Source organism: Ambystoma mexicanum, chromosome 2p (assembly GCF_040938575.1).
Source record: "Ambystoma mexicanum isolate Mex_15411 chromosome 2p, UKY_AmexF1_1, whole genome shotgun sequence".
NCBI classification, from domain to species: Eukaryota; Metazoa; Chordata; class Amphibia; order Caudata; family Ambystomatidae; genus Ambystoma; species Ambystoma mexicanum.
In genome coordinates this window covers 1,289,458,285-1,289,482,771 of record NC_090923.1, presented here as the reverse complement: position 1 = coordinate 1,289,482,771, position 24,487 = coordinate 1,289,458,285, and the positions used below count along the sequence as shown (strand labels likewise).

Below are 24,487 nucleotides of genomic sequence, written 5' to 3'. Positions count from 1 at the left end.
AGTACTGCTCCAACTCCAACCTGATCGACCAGGCGGGCAAGATCGTCCAGCACAGAGTTAAGGACAGATCCGGTGCCCATCCCCGGCTGTTTTAAAGAACCCGGAAGATTCCAAAAAAAGAGGGAAGGGGGGACACCACAACATCTAGAAACTTAATCGACATGTGTCAAAGCACAACCCCAGAAAAACTAGGCGTAGCTGCTAATCGATTTCTTGTAATTTACAGAACCTTATAAAGATGAGCACTTGAACTGCCACCTGCAATACACATTGATCGTCAGTTCCCTAAGCAAGCCCTTATCCAATCCAATTCTGAGCAGAGGGAAGGCTGTACTTTTGAAGCTAGGCCGCCACTGAAGCCAAGTATTTGTTGGCAAAATGTCTTGTGCACTAGTAAATGAAGCATGTGTTCTACACATCTATTCATACTAGAAAATAACGATCACTAGAGTCATCTTTTACAACATGACCATCCTGGACATTTGTCTGAGGAACATGATGTGTAGGAGCAAATGCAGACATCCTCAACATACATTCCACCTTCACCGTTCAACCCACTCCCCTCCCCCACCCACTTCACCCCTACCACAACTATTTTGTCACAAACTAGTATCATTTATTTGGCTTATAAACCATCTCACTTGGCACTACAATATATGCCCATCTTCATTCAATTCTTTCAGACATTTTTCTCCAATTTGAAAGCGAGGGGCGGAATAAGGCTGCTCCAAAAATTAATTTGTGCGTCCATGAGGTGATATAAATTATGCCAACTTATCTGGACAGATCTTCTCAAAGCATGGTTGGAATAGTCTTCCTCACCCGGGTGCAAAAGGGAGCCCAAATTGCAGGTTAGGTTCACTTACTTCAGTTCTCCCTCCCTGCCCATGAACAGAGTGTCGCTGACTGCCATAAAAGAGAAAGGGCTTCGACAATTGCCCTGATAAGTCTTATCATTATGAATAAACTATCACTTTAAAAAAAGTAATGCTGGTCCAACCTTTTGCTGCTTTGGTTTAATCTTTGCTGACAAATGGGTCATGTCATTATAAGTCATGGCTGCTGGTCGAACTGGATACTAAAAAGGAAAAAAAGAGAAAAACAAGATTAATATAACATGGTCCTACAGAACAAAATACAGCTTTTCCACTAGAAACATGGGATTTGTCATTTAAAGTACTAATATATCATTTCCACTGTCTAATTTTAAGTGTTTAAGAAGCTTAGCAAGCTGAGAGGGGTCAGTATTATGAGACTGACAACTGCCTGTTATTCTCAAAATTAAAACATTTTATTAAAGAAAAAGGTTTCAAATTAATCCTAGCTAAAACTACTCTATCCGGGAATTCCCTACCTAGTCTAAAGGCTAAGGAAATAACTCCTAACATAAACCAACTGGCCCTCACATTAAACAACAAAACATTCAAAGGAAATCATGAACATCATAAAACAGTGAACAACAAATAACCAGTATTTGGATGACCTTCACATGTTGTGGGTAAATCCATCGCCAAGTGCTGTCCAAAGTAAACTTCCCAAATGTTCAAAGGAAAGTCTTGAACAAGTTCTTATGAGTTCAACAGGTTCAAAAGGAAAGACAAGTCTTAACCCGTTTTTGTACGTTACAAGTAAAAACAAAAGTTCAAACAAAAATCCACTGGTAACAGTTCTTTAGATCCCCTTCCAATTCCAGCCAAGAAAATAGCACCAGTGGTAATGCTGGATATCCTTTCAAAAACAGTTTTGGCACAGTTGAAAGAATAGATTAACAGCTTCTCCTTCTACAACTTTGCAAATAGTTATGACCTTTGCAGTGCATTTGGTATAATTGTTAGGATGCTTCTTCTTGGGTTTTTGCTTTCCTCTTGACAACCACCCTTCTACTACTGTAACCGTGCGAACAGACTCCTTTGTTCCACAGTATGCCATTACTCCAACCAACTTCAATGTAACATACACCGACAGTGTTATACAGAACCACAGTTCAGGTATTTCTGCTTCAACTTTATACTTCAGGATTATTAGGCATATAAAGATAAGACACTTCGACCTCTACAGGTAGGCATGGCGCTCTTCTTTCCTATGCTCCAAGAAAAGGGCAGCCTCTTTTCGCATTTTCTGTCTGCCTTACTGACCTGCCTCGGCTTCAAGACTGACTTTCTCGCAATTTCAGCAGTCATAGCATTATAGATTATTTGCTCAATCTTCTTTACAAGCACACAGCTCCCTTCCCCTCCCCAGCTTTGTTCACACCTTCTTGGTTCGAGTAGCTACCCTGAAGCTGTATTGACACTTCCAACTTCAGGTAACAATGTACACTTGTATCAGAAGACACTGGACCTTTAACAACTTAGCAGATTAGGTGGAGATATATAAACAGGACTTGTTTCACTATTAAAAGGGATTGCCTCTTGGCTTGGGTAATACTTCTTGTTCTCGTTAGTGCAACAACTTCTGGGTTTAAAGAATAATGGTTCTTAATACTACATGGTGCAGTCTTCAAAAGAAAAAACGATTTAGGCACATGCGATCATTATTTGAGGTAGATCTTTAACCTTAAAAGACTGCAAGTGATTGTATTCCGAAGTAATACCACAGATATACTTTCTTACTCCTGTCAGGAATCACAATTGGCCACATGCAACCTTCTTTTAAAGCTGTAAGTACTTGTAGCAATTGTGAAAGTCAACATTAGGAGTTTTGGAATGTTTTAGCATTAGGACAGTTTTTCTAAAATCATACCAAGACTTCATAAAAATCATATCTGAGGCAGTACATAAGCTCCACCTCCTTGTAAAAATCACAAGTTGATTATATACAAGTAAATAAAAAAAAAATAAGCTCCACCTCTTAGTATTAGGCTGTACCACCTGAGCATGTTTTGGTAGCATGGACAGAGCACCCAGGATTATCTTTGGAGGGGGAGAGGGATGTAGCTTGGTACAAAGAAATTGTAGCATGCATATGGCCCAAAGAAACACTGAAACACTATGTATTGTACAAATAAAGGGTTTATATAAATACAAGTAGACAAAGATAATTCTTGGGTAAGTAAGTACTATAACATCATATAAACGCAATCATAAAAACCAAGTCAATACCTATGCCATGCAAACCAAGGGAGAACGCAAGTCAAGGTGAGTCAAACCTAAGGTTATACATTCAGTATAGTAACTTTAGAACCTCTGCGCCCTATTTCATCCGGAGGTTTGTTGTGATGTCGCATGTGCGTGCAAAGTAAACGGAGGGAAAAGAAAAGTTCCTCTACTGCGTGTGATACATTTCAAATTGAAGCCTCCACACAAATTTATGCGCCGCTTAGTATACAAGAATACTCAAAAGGTAGTTAGTTGAAAAACATATTCAAAGTTTTGTGGGTTTATCACGTAAAGGTTTCGCCCTTTCTGAGACACGTGTTTCAGCATCTCTTGTGTCTTTTTCAAATCAGGGCGTTAATGTTATTTTTCTCAATTTGAATTAAACTTAATGACACTTTGTAACTTCTTTCACAGAGATACAGTCACCACATTAACTTATTTAGCAAGTAAGTACTTTACACTGATTTTACTTTCAGGGCAGAATCCTTTTCTAATCCAGTCATTCCCATGAGTTCTCTCAGAGGCAGAAGGGGGACCCAAGTGGTCTAAGGTGCCAGCTGTAGGCAGGTTGAGATAGTGGATTTGGCACCTTTTTACAGCAGCCAGATGAACTAATATCGCTGGTCGGATTCTCTTCAATCTCAGTCCTACACTCAGGTGAGGGGACTTTAAGGATTCGAATCGTGTCTCTGGAGATCCAGCAGGCGCCCACCAAAGTTTCAGACGTATTCCGACTTCGGAAGACCATGCCTCACACTCAGGATCGAGGTCCCAGGGTATTGGCAGTATGCAGCCCCGCAAGGTTGCAGCACGTCATGGGATGGCTCAAAATGCAGGTCTTCTTGAGACTAGTGGAGCTCACCAAGCTCGCGTCTCTGCGGCATCCAACAACTGGGCTGAACTCTAAAAGCTGCAAGGAACCGGCCAATCCTGCCGCAGTCTCTACCACTCCTGTTGCTTCCCAGGCCTTCTGCACGGCACTGGCTTCTCACTTCATTTAAAAAATTCAGGACATCCTGTCCTCACTCTCCTATCGCCAGGTTTCTAGACAAGTCCGATCTATGAAAGTCTTGTCGAAAAAGGTTCACCCCTGTTCCTCCAAAACTATCAAGGACCACATCGACTCCCTGGCTCCTGCCCTGGCTGATTTCTGCAATCACTCCTTCGCCACTGGAGTCTTCCCATCCCCCCTGAAGCACTCCCTTGTGCACCCTCTTCTTAAGAAACCCTCTGCCGACCCCTCCTGCCGGGCTAACTATTGCCCAATCTCCATCACTCCCTTCCTGGGCAAGCTCCTGGAGAAACTAGCCATCTCCTAGCTTAATCTGCACACTGAATCTGTTGGTTGTCTTCATGACCATCAGTCTGGCTTCAGAGCTGCCAGAAGCACGGAAACTGCTCTCCTGAATATCCGTGAAGACATGCTCTCCAACCTTCACTCTAACACCCCATGCGTTCTCATCTTGCTTGATCTCTCTTCTGCATTTGACACTGTCAACCATGCCATCCTGCTCAACCGTCTCCTTGATAACCTGGGTATCACTGGTCAGGCTCTGGCGTGGCTGACTTCTTTCCTCTCAGACCGAACCTCCCAGGTCCAACTTCGGTCCTTCCTCTCAGATATCTTTTTCTCTACTTGTGGTGTCCCCCAGGGATCTAACCTCTCTCTCTGGCTGTTCAACCAATACCTGGCACTCATTGCCCATTACATCGCCGCTCGCTGCCCCAACTTTCAGTGCTATGCGGATGAAACCCAGCTCATTTTCAGGCTACCCTCGGCCTCTTCCTCTCCTTCCCTCATCTCTGACTATCTGCCATCGAGGAATGGTGTGCCGCTAATGACCTCTGCCTTAATGACAGTAAGACTGAGATTCTACTAATCGGCACACCCACTCCCTCCCTCCTTCCCTGCAGCTCTCTGGCCGGCCTCTCTTGGCCCTCTTCCTGCTCCCACCTGCAAGGCTAAAAACCTCTGGGTCATCTTCGACTCCACACTCTCCTTCTCTCCTCACATCTCCGACATCTCTAAGAAGTCACACTACCAGCTGCACCTACTCAGAGGTATTCTTCCTTTCCTCTCCTTACCCCAGATGCTCACCGTCTCCAGAGCCCTGGTTCTCTCTAGGCTGGACTATTGTAACAGCCTCCATCTAAATCTGCCTGCCTCTACTCTCCGACCGCTGCAACTTATCCAGAACAAGATTGCGAGACTTGTCTTTGGCCTCAAGCCCAGGGATTGCATCTCTCCAGGACTAAAATCTCTGCACTGGCTCCCAGTGGCTGTGAGGATTAGGTTCAAAACCCTCCGCATTGTCCACAAGGCCTTCTGGGGCCGGGGGCCGCAATACCTTCAACTCTCTTCCTAAATATCTTCTTTCTCGAGCTCTTCGCTCATCCACCTCCAACTCACTTAGGGTCAGTCACTTCTCCAAGCAACGAGTTGGTGGTAGGTCTCTTAGGCAGGGGCCTCCCTCTGGAACAGCCTTTCTGCCTCCCTGAAAATTGAGGAGAACCATCTCCGGTTCCGGAAGCACCTCAAAAACGTCCTCTTTGCTTCTGCTTTCTCTCCCCCTCTTCCCTGCTGAATTCCCGACAGAAACTGCACTGGTTACCTAACCACCCTTTCTGATCTCGGGCCCAGGCCCCGCCAGTTGCCCACCTGAACTGCCTCCCTGGCAAACCCTGCACCTGGGGACTGTTTTCTGTATCCCTACAGTCCCCCTACCAGCACTTATGTCTGCACTTAACTTGCACTTTCCAGCAGCTGGCCGTTTTTATTTATATCTTATTTATTCTACTATCCCATGTACTGCACTTTCCCCCCTTCCCATGCACTTGCACGATCTGAATGGCACCTGGCCTAGTAGGATCGTTGTCTGTCCTCCCTTTGTTCCCCCCCTCCCTTGCCTCGTCACGCCTTGAAACACTTGTGTATAGGCACGTCATAAATGCCATATCATATCAATTGGGAGACTACTTCACTCTTCTGTTTGCTTTCCGCTACGTGCCTCAGGCTTCAGCACGGTCACGATTCTGAAATTACAGCCACTAGGCACACATGGGAAAACCTCCCCTCTCAGCAAGTCTTACTCGGTGCAGCCACAGCAATGCATGGTTTGAGAACACAGGACCCCCTCAGAATTTGCAGGTGAACTCTGCTGTCTTCACGCTCCGGCGTCCTTTCTGTGATCACACTTCCTCATGAATTGTCAACCTCGTGCTCTTCTACTACTGCTGCCAGCCTTCCAGCTGCAGCCTTTTATGTTTCATAGGTGGGGCAATTGGTTTCAGGTGGAAGCCATTAATGTCAAGTGCCTGACCCTTGCAAAGGCCGTTAGGCCCGACTGCCTGACTGCCTGACTTCTAGATCTACATGCTTCTTCAGCCGCCTTCGCCTCAGTCCCTATAGGATTTTGAGAAATTTAGTTTACTTCATCAAACTCAGGTTTTTCTACTTCTTGTGTATTTTTAAAGGGTAGATTTAATTCCCTTACTTATTTTAACAGAGACGCTGTAGGTTTTAGCTTTGTTAGAGGAAGATGATTTAGAGAAGACATTTCTGCCATTCCTTGTAGTGTACCTTTGGTATTGAGGAGGGGATTTGATTTTAGGGACCACATGATTTTCTTTTGGTAGAATATATTTTGGTGTTACAACTTTAGGCTTTACCACCTTAGATTTAATAGGAGGTTGGGATACATTAAAATTACAATGAGCCTTAACCTCTTCTGACATAGTGGTAAGACTCTCACTGTCAGAGGAAAAATACTGTGTCTCCTCCCACGGAATCCAGCATCTGCCTTCCCCTGGCCACCTGGGAGGAGACTTTAGGCAGGGTTTCAGTGAGGGATCCACAGGATTCTTCACACAGCCCAGTGACTAAAGAGATTGTACAGAGCTCTCAACACAACATTTAGAAACCATAGAACGGTAGGTTTTGGGATACATTACTCACCGTAATCTTATTTCTGGTGCTTCTATCTGCTTTGTGAGAAACCTAAAAGGTGTCTCACCCGCTGGTCCCCGGAGATCTGTCATCCGGGTGGCCAGGACACGGCCATCGCTATTGGATCCAGTTCGTGGGGGTGGACCACTAGGGGAGGATCACCTGGGCGAGGGGTCTTCGGGGAGTGGAAGTGGGACACCGAGGGTTGAGACACACTACCCCCCTTCCTGTAACCCCTTTTCCCCCATTCTACCCAGTAGGATATTTAGAAGCTCCACCCCCGAACCTCTCTCCTGCACAAACACTTTCTTACACGACAACAGACGAACACCAGAGGCGTTTACCTGACATGTCTCAATACACGGGTCAGGCAGAGTCATGCAATTGACAATAACCACACATCCCTGACGGCGCTATAAAATTCGAACGCCAGTATTCCCTCCTTCAGCCACTTTGTTGACGATAGGAGGGAAGAGGTAGTTTGTTTCCAGTGCGGACTTACACAGCTGTGACAGTGAGACTGATTTGTTCGGGTCTCACTACCATTCTTTGATGGTAAACTGCATTTTGAATGCCCGTTTGATGGCCTCTGCGATTTTCAAGGTGTTATTACAACGTTTTTTCTACGATTCTGATTGATAGGCAATTTTCGGACAACGCATTTTGCCAATATCAATACGGGATTTGTTTCTCGCAAAAATTGGGTGCAGCACGTTACGGATTAGACACCTACTCGCTGCAGATCTGAAATAATCCAGTATGATTTAAACATACGGGTCACTAGCGTTGGATATCTTCCAGGTGATTCACGTTACACGTGTGCATGCTTGTTTAGACAAAGACAATCACATAATCCCATACGGATATTGTCCGGGTATCTCCCTGATTTTAAATGTTTGGCAGCAAGACAAAGAACATGCAGAATTAATGGTTGCCGACGAGAACACACAAGATATCAACTCTGCATGTACTGTATCTAGCATGTGTTTCAGGCGATTATAGAATTCATGATTGATTTTGTGCAACTCGAGAAGTCGTTTTATCGTGTCCGGGTCTCAACAGAAGTTTTCCCTTTCTCTTTTTTCTTTCATTGATGTAAACGAGACACAGTAACTAGCATTATCTGCCGATAGCGATGAAAACTACATCGCTGCTCACTGTTGTGCTCGACTGCTCCCATTCATCGAGAGGGATGAAAACCAACATCATTGTCTATCTCTGTCCCCTCCTCCCCCTGCTTCTGGCTGAGTGTTTCTCGATGGGCCCAGCCCTCTCGGTCATCGTGTACAGAGCAGAGTTGCTGTTTATCACAGCCCTGCTTTCACAGTGATGCATTGTAGGACCTGTAGTGCATCTGTTGGTGGGCCTTAGCATGGCTGCTCCCACCCCGTTTTTTGGATCGAAGTATAAACGGCTATGAGTAAAGCGTATAAAGAAAGACACCGATTTCATCCTGTCTATCATGACGTATATGTTAACCAGTAAGTGTGACATCCAAGGCCGTTTTATGTCTTCAGCCCACTAGTGTTTAAGTATTAAATACTTATGTGGCCGAAATTGTAAAACCACAGATGCTCACCACTGATTGATCATTTGTGAATATCAATTAATCTCATGGACATAAGGTGTACTTATACCGATGTTCCATTTCTTTTTCAGTCAAGAACCACCATTACCTTCTCTCTCAAGGCAGTACACTTTGAAGCTGCATTAGAGTTTGGACGGTTTTACTGTGAATTAACAAGCTGCAGATCTCGTCACTCACCAATAAACAAAGCCTTTACTTGATGCGGCGTGTTTTATGTTGTATTTTGTACATGTTCTTCAGACAAATGGTTCCCCTGATTAATTTCCCTTGATTTTAACGTATGAGTAGTGTGTGAGGAATGAAACATGTTGGAATGAGTCGGTATGTATCGTTTTGACTGAGTGGATGAAGTGCGATTTGTAGAAGTGGATTCTAAATTGCAATTTGTTTTTCAATGACAAGGCTACAGTGGTCACATTTCTTTAGCCATGTGTAAAGAGGAAGGAACTGTTTACTTCCACGTTTATATTGTGAGATATAGATATATATATATATATATATATATATATATAGGATACATTACTCACCGTAATCGTATTTCTGATGCTTGTATCTGCTTAGATTCACATGCTGTGCATAGGCCGACATCTAGTGGAAGCTGCGGAGTATTACAGTTTGTTTTTCGAAAGTCGAAAATGGGCGTCGACACAGGCGTGCCAGTAATACTATCCCTAGTGTGACGTCCACTGTACCCAAGATCCCTCACGCGTGTAGGATCCTCAGATTGTATTTTTTCTGACATGAGGAAGCATGAGGAGTAGCGTGAGTACAGATAATCCAAGCAGATAGACAGAAAAGGTAAGACTACAAGCAATCATGCGCCTTCTCTCGGAGGGGAGGAAGGGTGGGTCGCATGTGAATCTAAGCAGATACAAGCATCAGAAATACGATTACGGTGAGTAATGTATCCCTTCTGAGGCTTGTGGAATCTGCTTAGATCACATGCTGTGCATAGATTAGCGAGCAGTACCAGAAGAAGGAGGTGGGATGTGAGAAGGGTCATGAGCAAACAGGTGTCTTAGAACCGCTTGTCCCACTTGTGTATCTGTCTTGGAATGAGTGTCAATGCAGTAATGCTGAGTAAAAGTGTGAATAGAGCTCCAAGTAGCCGCTTTGCAAATGGTGTCGAGGGGAACATTTGCAATGAAAGCCAGAGTGGCACCAATGCCTCTAGTAGAGTGGGCCCTTGGCGTAAAAGGCAGAGTCTTGTCAGAAAGAGAGTAACACAGCTGTATACAGTTGATAATCCACTTCGAGATAGCGCCCTTAGAGACGCGATCCCCCTCTCTGCCTGTAGCTACGGAGACAAACAGTTGATCTGTTTTCCTTAGCGGTCTGGTTTTATTTACATAGTATAGGACCGCCCTACGCACATCTAGGGTGTGTAGTTTCACCTCAGCCGAGCTTTGCGGGTTCTGGAAGAAAGCCGGAAGCTCGATGGACTGGTTTACATGGAACTTGGATATGAATTTAGGTGAGAACCTAGGGTGTGTGCGTAAAACCAGTTTGTCCTTGTGGATAGTAAAGAAAGGATCCTGCACTGACAGAGCCTGAATTTCACTGACCCTTCTTATGGAGGTAATGGCTACTAAGAAGGCCGTTTTATAAGTCAGGTGTTTGAGACTACTTTTATGCATGGGTTCGAATGGGGGTCCCATGAGCTTAGCTAGCACCACGTTGAGGTCCCATCCTGGCGGTGGGTTCGAAATAGGAGGGTGAAGTCTCTTTACTCCTTCCATGAAGGCTTTAACCACTGGTACTTTCCACCACGAGACCTTGTTATGGGATGTGGTGTAAGCCGAGAGGGCTGCCAGGTGTACTTTCAGCGAGTTAAAAACCAACCCTGCATCCAGCAGGTGGAGCATGTATGTCACAACGTTGGAAGGAGTGCAATCAACCGGGTTGATTTGTTTATTCTGGCACCAGATAACGAATCTTTTCCACTTATCAAAGTAACAGTGCCTTGTATTTGGTTTCCTGGACTCCTTTAGAATGTCCATACACCTCTGTGGTAATTTGAGATGTCCAAACTCTATGACTTCAGGAGCCATGCTGCTAGGTTCATAGAGTTGGGTTCCTGATGCACTGTTTGACCCTGTTGCTGGGACAGTAGGTTGTACCAGGCTGGGAGTCTGATGGGTTCGCACACCGCCATCCTGCGTAGGTGTGGAAACCATGGTTGTCTCGCCCACATGGGAGCAACTAGGATGAGCGTCATAGATTCCTTGTTCATCTTGTACACCACCTTCCTGATGAGAGGAGTTGGTGGAAAAGCGTACGCAAACATCCCTGACCAGTTCATCCACAGGGCATTCCCTTGGGAGTCCGGCTGGGGGAACCTGGATGCAAATCCTGGGCATTGTTTGTTTTCGCTTGTGGCGAATAGGTCTATAGTGGGGAAACCCCACTGAGAGAAGAGATCTTCTACTACGTCTCTGTGAAGGACCCATTCGTGTTCTTCTGGGAGGGAGTTTCTGCTTAGAGCATCCGCTAGGGAATTGAGCTCCCCTGGAACATGTTGCGATGACAGGAAGATGTTCCGTCTGAGTGCCCATATCCATATTTTCTGGGCAAGCTTGGACAGATTTGGCGAACGAGTCCCCCCTTGCTTGTTCAGATAGAACATGGCTGTCGTGCTGTCCGTCCTGATCTGCACCGACAAGTTCAGTAGATGGGGCTCGAACGCCCTTAGCGCTCGGAATACTGCCAGAAGCTCTAGCAGATTGATGTGGTTCTTGGCTACTGAGTGAGACCAGAGACCCTGAGCTGTGTGGTGGAGATGGTGAGCTCCCCACCCAGTCAGGCATGCATCTGTAGTCACCACGGCTTGTACTTCGGGATCGTAAAAGGGTTTCCCCTTTGCGAGATTCTCTCTTGTCCACCAGTGTAGGCTCTGTACGAGTGTTGGCGAAACGACCACTAGATCGTCCCAATGACCACTTGCCTGAGACCACTGTTTCGCCAACCATTCCTGCATGGGACGCATGCGCAGACGCGCGTGGGGGACCAGGTAAATGCATGACGCCATCATGCCCAGTAACCGCATAGCTTTGCGTACTGTTATCTGTTGACCTGACTGATAATGCGGAATTTGCAGAAGTATATTCCGAATTCTCTCTTCCGAAGGGAAGGTCAATCCTTTCTGAGTATCTAGGATAGCTCCTAGAAACTGTTTTGAGGTGCTTGGCACCAGACTTGACTTTTTCTCGTTGATGGAGAAGCCTAATTCGTGGAGGAGGTCGATAGTCCTCTGAATGTTTGACCTGCAAATTCCTGGGGTTTCCCCCGTTATGAGCCAGTCGTCCAGATAAGGGTACACCGGGATTGCTTCCCTGCGTAGGTGTGCAGCCGCCACCGCCAGTACCTTGGTGAATACCCTTGGTGCTGAAGCTATCCCGAAGGGCAGTACCTTGAATTGGTAGTGGCGACTGTCCACCTTGAAGCGCAAGTACTTTTTGTGCGCTGGGAGCATGGAAATATGAAAATAAGCATCTTTCATATCCAAGGTTGCCATGTAATCCCCCTTTTTTAGGAGGGGGATTACCTCTTGTAGCGTGGTCATACGGAATTTTTGGGGCTTGACATATTTGTTGGCAGGCCGTAAGTCCAATACTGGGCGCATTGTCAAATCTTTCTTTGGCACAAGGAAGTAAGTTGAATAGATACCCTTGTTTACCTGGTGTCCTGGGACGAGTTCTATCGCGTCCTTTTCTAGCAGAATGGCGATCTCCTCGAGAAGGATCCTTTGATGCTCTAGGGAGTGCACTCTTTGTCGTGGAGGATGATTCCGGGGACGCTGCAGTAGTTCTATACAATATCCTGCGGATACTGTTGACAGCACCCATCTGTCTGAGGTGATCCCTTCCCAAGCCTGGGTGAAGGTGGAAATGCGTCCCCCTACTGGGGTTGCGTGGCAAGGGACCCTGAACTGAGCGTCACTGTTTTGGTGGAGGCGTGCCACCGCCCTTGTTGGGGCTGCCTCTGCCTCTTCCACGACCTCTCTTGTTACCCCTGCCGTAACTCTGGGTAGACTGCTGGTTGTTATTCCATTGTGTACCTTGTCCCTGGGCATAGTTGCCTCTTTGTGAATTTTGGCCGCGTGGGCGACGAAAATTATTGTTCCCCCTCTGGTTAGGGGGTTTGTTGGTAAGCTGGCCAAGGGATTTGAGAGTCTCATATTCATCTTTGGCATTTTTAAGTGCGTCTTCGACCGCTTTCCCAAACAATAGGTCGGGTTCCACTGGCTTGTCTATTAAAGAAGCCTGGGTTTCTGTCTTGAATCCCGACTGCCGTAACCACGCATGTCTCTTGATAACAGTACCTTCTGCTATCAATCTCCCTGCGTTGTCAGCGGCGTCGAAAGTTGCTTTTAAAATGCAACCAGACACGGCTCTCCCCTCTGCCGAGATCCGAGCCAGCTGGCCCTTTAACGGTTCTGGAGCAGAGGCAATGAGCGCCGCGACTTCTTCCCATTGATGGCAATTGTAACTAGCCAACAGGGTGGTGGAATTCGCAATCCTTGCTTGGTAGGCGGACGTTGAGGCTACCTTTCTGCCAAACCCGTAAAGTTTTTTGCTCTCCTTGTCGGGAGGAGCTTCTGATGAAGATAAGGGCGTGCCAGCCCTCTTTCTAGTGTTGGTCACCACTAGGGAATCTGGTTTAAGATGTCCCTTTATATACAGAGGGTCAGACTGGGCTGCCCGGAAAATCTTTTCAATTCTGGGGTTGACAGCTCTGGTGAGGTTAGGATTCACCAGGGAAGGATCTATTCTTCGTTGGATGGATTTGAGGATAGGGATGGTCTGAGCGACCGGTCTTCTCTCTCCTACAAACTCCTCCGCGAAGTCCCTTTCCTCCTGTACACCGTGGGTGTCGATGTGGAAGTGTTCCGCTGCTCGAGCGAGAACCTCGTTAAGGAGGGGCTGGTTATCAACTGGAGAGTCAGTAACTGGGGCTTCGCTTTGTACTGGGGAATCTACTCTGTAAATTTCCTGCTCATCTTCTCCCTCCTCCAGGTCCTCATCCTCTGCATAGTAATCTGTCCCGGTTTGTTCTTCCATAATTGCAAACTCCTGGTCCTCTTCAGGGAAAACTTGTCCCTGATAACTGGGGAGTGGAGTAGAATATGGAGTGGAGTAAGGCTGAACCTCGAAGGGTTCAGGTCTTTCGACCCGGGGCTTTTTACTTAGCGGGATAGGATCGGAGGAGCCTGAGGGTGTGGCCCCTTGAGGGTTATATGAAAGAAAGTGTTCTGGGTTCTTATCATAAAAATCAGCCAAGGAAGACATCCTAGACATAACCCTGTCTATGTCTTCACTGGACCATTCCCTGGAACAGGGTATTACTTTAGCAGGTGATTTATTTTCAAGGGTAGACTTGTGTTTGCTTGTCTGCTTAGGCTTTACAGGGGTGGAAGGCTGTGCTTTCCGCTGTTTCCCCCCTTCTCCGTGCGTGGAAAAATGTTTTCCCTGTCCCTTGGGGGCCCCAGAGACTTTCGACGCCTGGCGTCGAGGGTCTGGAAAGGTATCTGTGTGCTTCGGGCGTGGGGCCTCACTGGTGTTAACCGCGGTCTCGGTATCTTGGAGCGCGGCCTGGGGGTGGAAGTCGTCTTCGTCTCCCGACGATCGAACTTCCGTTAGTGTGTGTAGCGAGGCACTCTTGGCAAGAGTGGATGATTGCCTTGCGTCGTGAGGCGATCTCGATCGAGAGCGCCCAGAGGACACCGAGTCGGACCGTTCTTTTTGTGCCTCTTTCCGGGAAGTCGACGTCGTCGAGGTCCGGTTGGTTTTAGTGTGTTTAGTGTGTGTTAGGTGTGTAGCGCTTGCGTCGCCGGGGGTCTTCCCCATAGCCGCCTTGCCGGACGACCTTCCGAGGTCGGGGACCTGCGCTCGTCGGCTGTCTTTCGACGCCGTAATGCCCTCGCCGTCCGAAAGTACGGCGTCGCTGCCATCGCTGAAGGCGCCCTCCGCTGCCATGGCCTCCTGCCTGGCGTGGTGGGCCCAACGCTTTGTCGAACGGTCCTTAAGTGTCTTAGGTTTAAACCTACTACACGCTCTGCAGTACGCTTCGGGGTGATCCCTCGGCAAGCAGAGATTGCACGTGGCGTGCCTGTCGACCCAAGGGTATTTGCGATTGCACTTGGGGCAGAATTGAAAAGGGGTACCCTCCATACGCACCTTAAGGCAGCGGGCTGCTAAGTGTAGGAATATATATAAATGTAACTATATATCAAGAGTGAAGAGTATGTACCACCCCCCACTCTCCCTACTTGTAAGGGCCGAGGCCAGCGGCCTACTAGGCCCGGGCCGAGGCCAGCGGCCTACCGAGGCCCAGATCCGTCGTGCAGCAGTCGACGGTCGATGACTTCTCCAGCCGTCGTCGAGGTTGAGGGTCGACGTTGGGGTGGGGAAGGGAATGAATAAGAATTAAAATTATAATAACAGCAAAAGTATGGCTAAGGCCAGGGAACTCCGCAAGATGCTTCCGACCAGTATGGCGGAAAAAAACAATCTGAGGATCCTACACGCGTGAGGGATCTTGGGTACAGTGGACGTCACACTAGGGATAGTATTACTGGCACGCCTGTGTCGACGCCCATTTTCGACTTTCGAAAAACAAACTGTAATACTCCGCAGCTTCCACTAGATGTCGGCCTATGCACAGCATGTGATCTAAGCAGATTCCACAAGCCTCAGAAATATATATATATGTATATATAATTTTTTTTTTTTTTTTTTTTAAGTGGAGCGCACTCCAGTTCCCTGCACAGTAAACATTCTCAGCCAATGGTGTTCTCCTCCTACCGGTTTCTGTGCTCTTCACATCGTCAGAGAGGCCGTCTTAACTTGCAGCTCACAGCAAGTGCAGGTGTTGACAATCAATGATGATTCTGCTGCAAGGACTTCTGGTAGCTGTAGTCATCAGGTTTACAAGGACCAAGCTCACACCCAATCACACAGTGGGGAAAGGGGGCAGGGAGTAGCTTACATTGAGGCACTCCAAAGCAGGGCCTGTGCCTACCCGGTGCAGCACCCTATCAGATTCTGAACTGTAGTCTTATTTCTGATGCTTGTATCTGCTTAGATTCACATGCTGTGCATAGGCCGACATCTAGTGGAAGCTGCAGAGTATTACAGTTTGTTTTTCAAAACTCGAAAATGGGCGAACTGGGCGTGCCAGTAATACTATCCCTAGTATGACATCCCCTGTACCCATGATCCCGCACGTGTGTAGAACCCTCAGAATGCATTTATTCTGGCATGAGGAGTAGCGTGAGTAGAGTATCCAAGCAGATAAGATAGATAAGACTACAAGCATCAATGCGCCTTCTCTCAGAGGGGAGGAAGGGCAGGCGCATGCAAATCTAAGCAGATATAAGATTAAGGTGAGTAATGTATCCCTTCTGAGGCTTGTGGAATCTGCTTTGATCACCTGCTGTGCATAGATAAGCGAGCAGTGTTAGAAGGAGGTGGGATGTGAGAAGGTTCATGAGCGAACAGATGTCTTAGAACCACTTGTCCCACTGCCTTGAAATGAGTGTCAATGCAGTAGTGCTGAGTAAAGGTGTGAATAGAGCTCCATGTAGCTGCTTTGCAAATACTGTCAAGGGCTACATTTGCAATGAAAGCCAGAGTGGCTCCGGTACCTCTTGTAGAGTGGGCCCTTGGCGTAAAAGGCAGCGTTTTATCTGAAAGGGAATAGCAACAGTTGGATACACCCGACTATCCACCTAGAGATGGCATTTTTAGAGATGCAATCGCCTTCTCTGCATGGAGCTATGGAGACGAACTGCTGATCTGCTTTCTTAGCGGTCTGGTCTTGTCTACGTAGTAGAGGACCGTCCTCCTCACATCCAGTGTGTGGAGTTTCACCTCAGCAGAGCTCTTCGGTTCTTGGAAGAAGGCTGGTAGCTCAATAGACTGGTTAACATGGTATTTGGAAATGAACGTAGGTGAGAACCTAGGGTGAGTGCGTAAAACCAGTTTGTCCTTATGAATAGTAAAGAAAGGATCCTGCACTGACAGAGCTTGAATTTCACTGACCCTTCTTATGGAGGTGATTACTAAGAAGGCAGTTTTATAAGTCAGGTGTTTGAGACTAGATTTGTGCATGGGCTCAAAGGGAGGACCCATGAGTTTAGCAAGTAACACATTAAGATCCCAACCTGGATGTGGGTTAGACATTAGAGGGTGGAGTCTCTTTACCCCCTTCCATAAATGCTTTGACGACTGGCACTTTCCACCATGACACTTTGTTGTGGGAAGTGGTGTAGGCTGATAAAGCTGCCAGGTGCACTTTTAGTGAGTTGAACACCAACCCAGCATCCAGTAGGTGGAGCATATAGGTGACAACATTAAAAGGAGTACAATCAACAGGGCTGATCTGTTTATTCTGGCACCAAATAAATTGTTTCCATTTATCATAGTAACAGTGCCTCGTGTTCGGTTTTCTTGACTCTTTCAAGATATCCATACATCTCTGGGGTAATTTGAGATGTCCGAACTCTGACTTCAGGAGCCATGCTGCCAAGTTCATTGAGTTGGACTGAGGATGCACTGTTTGCCCCGAGTTTGATGGGGGTCGCACACCGCCAGTTTGCGTAGATGTGGATACCATGGTTGTGTCGCCCACATAGGAACAACCAGGATGAGCGTCATCAGTTCCCTGTGGATCTTATTCAAAACTTTCCTCATCAGAGGGGTTGGTGGAAAAGCGTAGGCAAACATTCTTGACCAATTCATCCATAGGGCGAACCCCTTGGAGCCTGTCTGGGGGAACCTGGATGCGAAGTCTGGCCACTGCCTGTTTTCGCTTGTGGCGAATAGGTCTATAGTGGGGAAACCCCACTGAGAGAAGAGGTCTCCTACGACTTCTTCGTGTAGTCTGCACTCTTGTTCTTCTGGTAGGGGATCCCTGCTCAGAGCATCTGCTAGTGAGTTGAGATCCCCTGGAACATGTTGGGATGACAGGTAAATCTTCTGTTTGAGTGCCCTCCGAATTTTCTGGGCAAGCTTGGACAGGTTTGACGAATGAGTGCCCCCTTGTTTGTTTAGGTACAACATTGCAGTCATGCTGTCTGTTAGGATCTGCACTGACTGGTTGGATAGGAGGGGTTTGAAAGCCAGAAGCTCTCTGAAGACTCCCAGAAGTTCTAGCAGGTTGATGTGGTTCTGAGCCACTGTGCGAGACCAGAGACCCTGAGCTGTATGGTGAAGGTAGTGGGCTCCCCACCCTGCTAGGGAGGAGTCTGTTGTGACAACGGCCTGCATCTCTGGCTCGTAGAAGGGTTTCCCCTTTGTAAGATTCTCTCTTGTCCACCAGCGAAGACTCTACTAGCGTTGGCGAAATGACCACTTGATCGTCCCTCTGACCACTTGCTTGAGACCACCGTTTCCCCAACCATTCCGGCATGGGTCGCTTGCGCAGGGGCGCGTGGGGAAGCAGATAAATACAAGATGCCATCATGCCTAGCAAACTCATCGCTTTGCGCACTTATCTGGCGACCGGCCTGATATTGAGGAATCTGCAGCAACAGATTTCGAATTCTTTCCTCTGATGGAAAGGCCAACCCCTCTTGGGTGTTTAGGACAGTTCCTAGGAACAGATTTGAGGTGCTTGGCACCAGGCTTGATTTTTTCTCGTTGATTGAGAAGCCCAATTGGAAGAGGTTGATTGCCATATTAAGGGGGATTCCCCTGTAATGAGCCAGTCGTCCAGGTAAGGGTACAGTGGGATTGCCTCCCTGTGTAGGTGCGCCGCCACCACCGCCAGTACCTTGGTGAATACCCTTGGAGCCAAGGCTATTCCGAAGGGCAGCACCTTGAAGCTGGTTGTCTATTTTGAAACGCAAGAATCTTCTGTGCGCTGGGAACATTTAAATATGAAAATAGGCATCTTTCAGATCCAATGTTGCCTGTAATCCCTGTTTTTAGTAGGGGGATTACCTCTTGTAGTGTAGTCATGCAGAATATTTGTGGCTTGACATACTTGTTTGCAGGGTGCAAACCTAATACTGGGCGCATTGTTAGATTTTTTTTTGGAACAAGGAAGTAGGTTGAATAAATACCCCCGTTTACCTGGCTGCCCGGGACTAGTTCTATGGCATCCTTTGCAAGCAAAATGGCGATCTCCTCGAGGAGGATTTTTTGGTGTTCCAACAAGTGTACCTTCTGTCTCGGAGGATGATTGTGGGGGGGGCCCCCCGAGTAGCTCTATACAGTATCCTGCGGACACTGTGGACAGCACCCATCTGTCCGAAGTGATCCCCTCCCATGCGTGGGTGTAGGTGGAAATGCGCCCCCCTACTGGGGATACATGGGAGGGGACCCGAAGCGGAACGTCACTGTTTACTGGGTGGCGTACCACCTCTGGCGGTGCTGCTTCTACCCCTTTTACGGCCTCTGCGCAGCCCTCTGGGGGAAGCCCTGTGATGATTGGAACCGATTGTTATCCCATGAGGTACCTTGATTTTGATAGTAGTTTGAACCCCTCTGGGAGCTTTGGCCCGGAAAGTGACGAAAACTAGCGTTTACCCTCGGTCCTGGGGGTTTATTCGTGAGTTGTCCGAGGGATTTTAGGGTCTTGTACTCGTCCTTAGCTGTTAAGGCTTCCTCCACTGCCTTGCCGAATAGTACAATTGGCTCTACCGGCATGTCTATAAGAGTGTCTTGGGTTTCAACCCTGACTGTCTTAACCAAACTTGACGCTTTATTACAGTGCCTTCCGCTATTAATCTTCCAGCATTATCTGCTGCATCAAAGTTTGTTTTCAGTATGCATCCTGATACAGACATTCCATCTGCTGCCAGCTGAGCCAACTGGCTCTTCAGTGGTTCAGGTGAGGAGGATACCAAAGCAGCGACTTCTTCCCACTGATGGCAATTATAGCTTTCCAAAAGAATGGCACTATTGGCAATTTGTGCCCGATAGGCGGAAGTGGAGGCAACTTTCCTGCCCAGAGCATATAGTCTTTTGCTCTCTTTATCGGGAGGTGCTTCAGAAGAAGCAAGTGGTGTACCTGCCCTCTTTCTGGTGGTTGTTACTACCAGGGAGTCAGGTTTTAATTGACCCCTAATGTACAGAGAATCGGAGGGTGCAGCACAGAATAATTTTTTCAACTTGTGGATTAACCGCACGAGTAAGATTTGGAGTTAACAGCGAGGGGTCAATTCTACGCTGGATACATTTTAATATAGGGGATAGCCTGAGTAATGGCTCTTGTCACCTAGGATCTCTTCTGTGAAATCCCTGTCCTCTTGGACACCTTGTGTGTCAATATGAAAATGGGCTGCTGCCTTAGCCAGTACCTCGTTGAGAAGTGGTTGATTATCCTCCCCCTCCACCACCACCACCACCACCACCACCACCATAAGAGACCCCTGTCTGGTCTTCCAGCATTTGTGGTTCTGTTTCCTCACAGTATGACTCTGAGTCTTCCGTTGCCGATCGCTCGACACGCGTGTCAAGTCACGGCCGGGGCTGTGTTTAGTGGAAGTAGCGTGTGTCGCGCTTAATGCCGCCGGGTGTTATCCCCATAACTGGGCCGCCGGCCAGTCCTCCGGGGTCAGGGGCTTGGGTGTCCGGAGTCACCCATCTGCCCTTGCCATCCGATACGGCGATAGTGCTGCAATCGCTAAATGACCCTTCGGCGTCCATGGCCTCTAGTTGCCTGGCGTAGTGGGCCCAGCGTTTAGTGGAGCGGCTCTTAAGTGTTTTCGGCTTGAAGAGCTTGCAAGCTCGACAGGTAGCCTCGGGATGGTCTCGTGGGAGACACAGGTTGCACGTATTGTGTTTATCTACCCAGGGAAAGTTCCTGTTACACTTAGGGCAGAATTTGAAAGGAGTACTCTCCATATGCCTCAAATTGGAGCATGCAGGTATATGTAGGAAATAAATGTGGGAAAAGCCTGTATGACCACCCCCCCACTCTCCCCAATTGTACAGGGCCGAGGCCAGAGGCCTTCCAAGACCCAAAGTCCGTTGTGGAGTTCTCGACGGCTGGTTTCCTCGAACTTCACAGATGTCGATCTTCGGCGTAGGGTGGAAGAGAACGGGGACGTTTAACAATAATTTTAGTATAATTGGCTAAAGCCAAGGGAACTCCGCAACATGCGTCCGACTAGTATGGCGGAAAAAAACAATCCGAGGGTCCTACACACGTGAGAGATCATAGGTACAGGGGACGTCACACTAGGGATAGTATTACTGGCACGCCCTAGTTCGATGCCCATTTTTGGGTTTCGAAAAACAAACTAATACTCTGCAGCTTCCACTAGATGTCGGCCTATGCACAGCATATTATATATGTATAGTTATTAATAAAATTGATTATTTTTGACAAATTTTTTGACTGATAGCAGGTTGAATTTTCCTATAGACCATCAGTGCTTTTTATTTTAAGCTTGTGCTCTTGAGACTTTGAAGGCTTGGTGCTCTTTCCTGAATTAAGCTTGTGTGTTTTGCGTTTTGCTAAAGGTTAACTACCTATTTTTGAAGGTTGATGCTTGTTGAGCAGTTGAAAACGTCATTTTTCCCACATACCTCTGTTTTGTTTGTTGGCCTTTTACCTTCCCCACAGGGATTAAAGGCAGAGCACGAAAGCACTTCGAGCAAGTGCAAACTTACGAGGAGACAGCTACACCAAAGTGGCAGTGCAAACAGAGGAGCAAGGCGGTGAGACCTGGAAGGACAACAAAGGGGGAATTGCCCTTGCCCTTTTCAACTGAGACCTGTGAAGCCCCCGACAGGGTAATCATAAGACCGGGAGTTACAGCTAGCGTGCGGAGCAACAGTTTTCAATGGTACACCGGGGCCTTGCACATCAATAACGCAAGCGGAGCGGTAAGCTGGCTACAATGGTACCATCCTTGACTCCAGAGAACAAAGAAGCCAACGGGTTGAGCACAGCCGGTGAGTCGGAGGAAACCGATAGCAAACTGAACTATGTTGAGCCCAAGGTTGCAAGTAGCAACATTATGAACACAAGAAAAGGTGAAGATACAATAATTTGCAAGAGAACGAACTTGTGTGTATGTTTGAACTATAAAGACAGCCCAGTTGAGGTCCGGGTGCAGAGGGGTGCAGCACCACGTGGGTGCTCATTCGAAAGACTCTGACCAGGACCGGCTTGGAAACTACAAGAACCAGAAGGCCCTACGAAAAAGGGTGGCATGAGGCGTTCAAGCGGTAGAACAAGGGTTAGGTCAAATCCCTTGTATAATCGAAAGTCAGACCTGTTGCCAAAAGAAAGCTAAGGGAAAGGAACTCTGCTTTTCGATAAGATAGTGAACTGTGAAACAAGGCAAGTGGGAACCCGACAGATGGGTGCCGAAAGAAAACCTGTTTTCTGAGGAGAATGAGCAACATATGAACTATATTAGAAATACACAAACTGTGTTAAAGAAAGACTGTAGTGAAAAGAGGGAGGCCCAAACTGTGAGGAGGATCTGATCCTGGTGGAGGGAGATCCTGGGGGCGAATAACAATCGCCCAAGGTGCAAGATCACAGAGAGAACTTTTTGTTTGTCATTGTGAAACAGCAAGCCTTCTCAGGCAAAGAGACTTTTGCAGGAAAGACTTAACCTCTGAATGTTTCTGATATATGGAACTGCAAACCTTGTGCTGTCGAGGCCAACGAGTGTGCTGTGCTCCGAAGTCCCGCCTTGTCCTGTGCTTAAAATGTGGGAAAGAGACCCAGCCTTACCATCCTGACTCATCATTTTGTGAACACTTTCTGTTCTGGTGAACATTATCCCACACTCTTTTTTGTAATTTAGTAGTAAGGATTGGCAATAGTTTTTTTTTTTAGTATACGCTCTTTGTTTGGCAAGGTGCCACTAGGACTGCCTTATTATTATTTGATGGTCGTAGCTTGCTTCCATCTTAGATTTAGGTTTAGATTAGGCGTTTTCCTCACGCTTTATAAAGTTCACGCGTCAAGGTCCCTCAGATGGTTTGTATCTGACATGAGGTTGCATGAGTACAGATGTGATGAAGCAGAAAACAGTGATAACCCAGAAAACATCTATGCGCCTACTACTGCAGGAGGGGAGGAAGGGTGGGTGCATGTGAATCTAAGCAGATACAAGCACCAGCAATGAGATTACAGTGAGTAATGTATCCCTTCTGGAGCTTGTGGATCTGCTTAAATCACATGCTCTACATAGATTAGCAAGCAGTATCTGGTTAAGAAGGTGGGAAGTGAGAAGGTACAGCAGCAAAAAGATGTTTTAGAACCACTTACCTGAGAACCTGATTTAGAGTGTGTGTCAATGCAATAATGCTGTGTGAACGTATGGATGGAACTCCATGTAGCAGCTTTGCAAATGCCGTCTAGACAGACCTTTGCAATGAAAGCTAAAGTAGCTCTGGTAGAGTGAGCCCTGCAGGTGAAAGGTAAGACTTTCTTGCATAGGGAATAGCAGAGCTGTATGCACTGGACTATCCATCTGGAGATGGCGTTCTTTGATATGCGATAGCCTTCTCTAGCAGGTGCTATGGAAACAAAAGAGTTGGTCTGTTTTCCTTAGAGGTTTAGTTTTGATCACATAGTATAAGAACACCCTCCATACTATTAAGTGTATGAGGCTTCTTTCTGCTGAGTTTGATGGAACTTTGAAATGAACTTGGGTGAGAACCCAGGATGCGTTCCGAGGACAACCTTGTCCTTGTGTATAATGAAAAAAGGGTCTTGCACGGAGAAAGCCTGCAGCTCACAGACTCGTTTTATGGAGATGATAGCTTCTAGGAATGCAGTCTTCTAAGTCAGATGTTTTAGGCTGGCCTTGTGCATAGGCTCAAAGGGTGGACCAATGAGCTTGGAGGGTACAACATGGAGATTCCCAACCCGGTGGAGGGTTGGAAATTAGGGGGTGGTATAGCCTCTTTACCCCTTCCATGAATGCCTTAATGACAGGAACTTTCCACCAGGACACTTTGTTTTGTGAAGTGGTGTAAGCTAACAGGGCTGCCAGATGCACTTTGATGGAAATAAATACTAGGCCCGAGTCTAGTAAGTAAAGCATGTAGTGTAGAATGTTAGCTGGAGAACATTCCGTTGGGTTTAGTGTTTGTGACGTGCACCAGGCCACACATCTCTTCCACTTATTGAATTAGCAGCATCTGGTGTTGGGTTTTCGTGCCTCCTTTAGGGTATCCATACACCTTTGTGGAAGATCTAAGTGGCCAAACTCTATGACTTCAGGAGCCAAGCTACCAAGTTCACAGACTGTGGGCATGGGGAGAGGGATGCTCCCTTGTGTTGGGTTAGCATGTTGTACGGGCACGGGAGCTTGATTGGGTCGCACATCACCAGTTTGACCAGGTGTGGAAACCAAGGTTGTCTCGGCTACATGGGCACAACCAGGATTAGAGTTACTTGTTCCTGGTGCATCTTGTGCACTATTTTGCTCAGGAGTGGTGCCAGCAGAGGAGGCAGCGCAAGCAAATTTCCCTGACCATTTCATCCACAGGGCTTTCCCCTTGGAATCTGATTGGGGAAACCTGGACGCGAAGTCTGGCCATTGTGCGTTTAGGCTTGTGGCAAACAAGTCTAATGGGGAGTGACCCCATTGTGAGAATATTCTGTCTAAGATGTCTGTCGAACTGCCACTCGTGTTCTTCAGGTAGAGGGTATCTGCTTCGAGTGTGCCAGAGAATTGAGTTCCCCTGGAACATGTTGAGGTGTTGGGAACATGTTTCGCTCGAGTGCCCACTTAAATATTATTTGTGATAGCTTGGGCAGACTGAGAATGTGTGCCTCCTTGCTTGTTCAGATATAACACAGCAGTGGTGCTGTCTGTGACGACCTGCACTGTCTGACCCGTGAGATGCTGCTGAAAGGCCTGAAGAGCCTTGA

At 47.2% G+C, this 24,487-nt stretch overlaps 1 protein-coding gene across 1 annotated transcript in view; it reads right to left on the bottom strand.

Annotated features, from left to right (window-relative positions):
* Nucleotides 1–24,487, bottom strand: part of POLR3E (RNA polymerase III subunit E) — a 1,464,556-nt gene that overhangs the window by 1,234,680 nt on the left and 205,389 nt on the right. Inside the window, exon 4 of the mRNA XM_069645613.1 lies at nt 1,001–1,078. Within this exon, the coding sequence (XP_069501714.1) occupies nt 1,001–1,078 (78 nt within the window). The remainder of the gene's footprint in view (nt 1–1,000; nt 1,079–24,487) is intronic.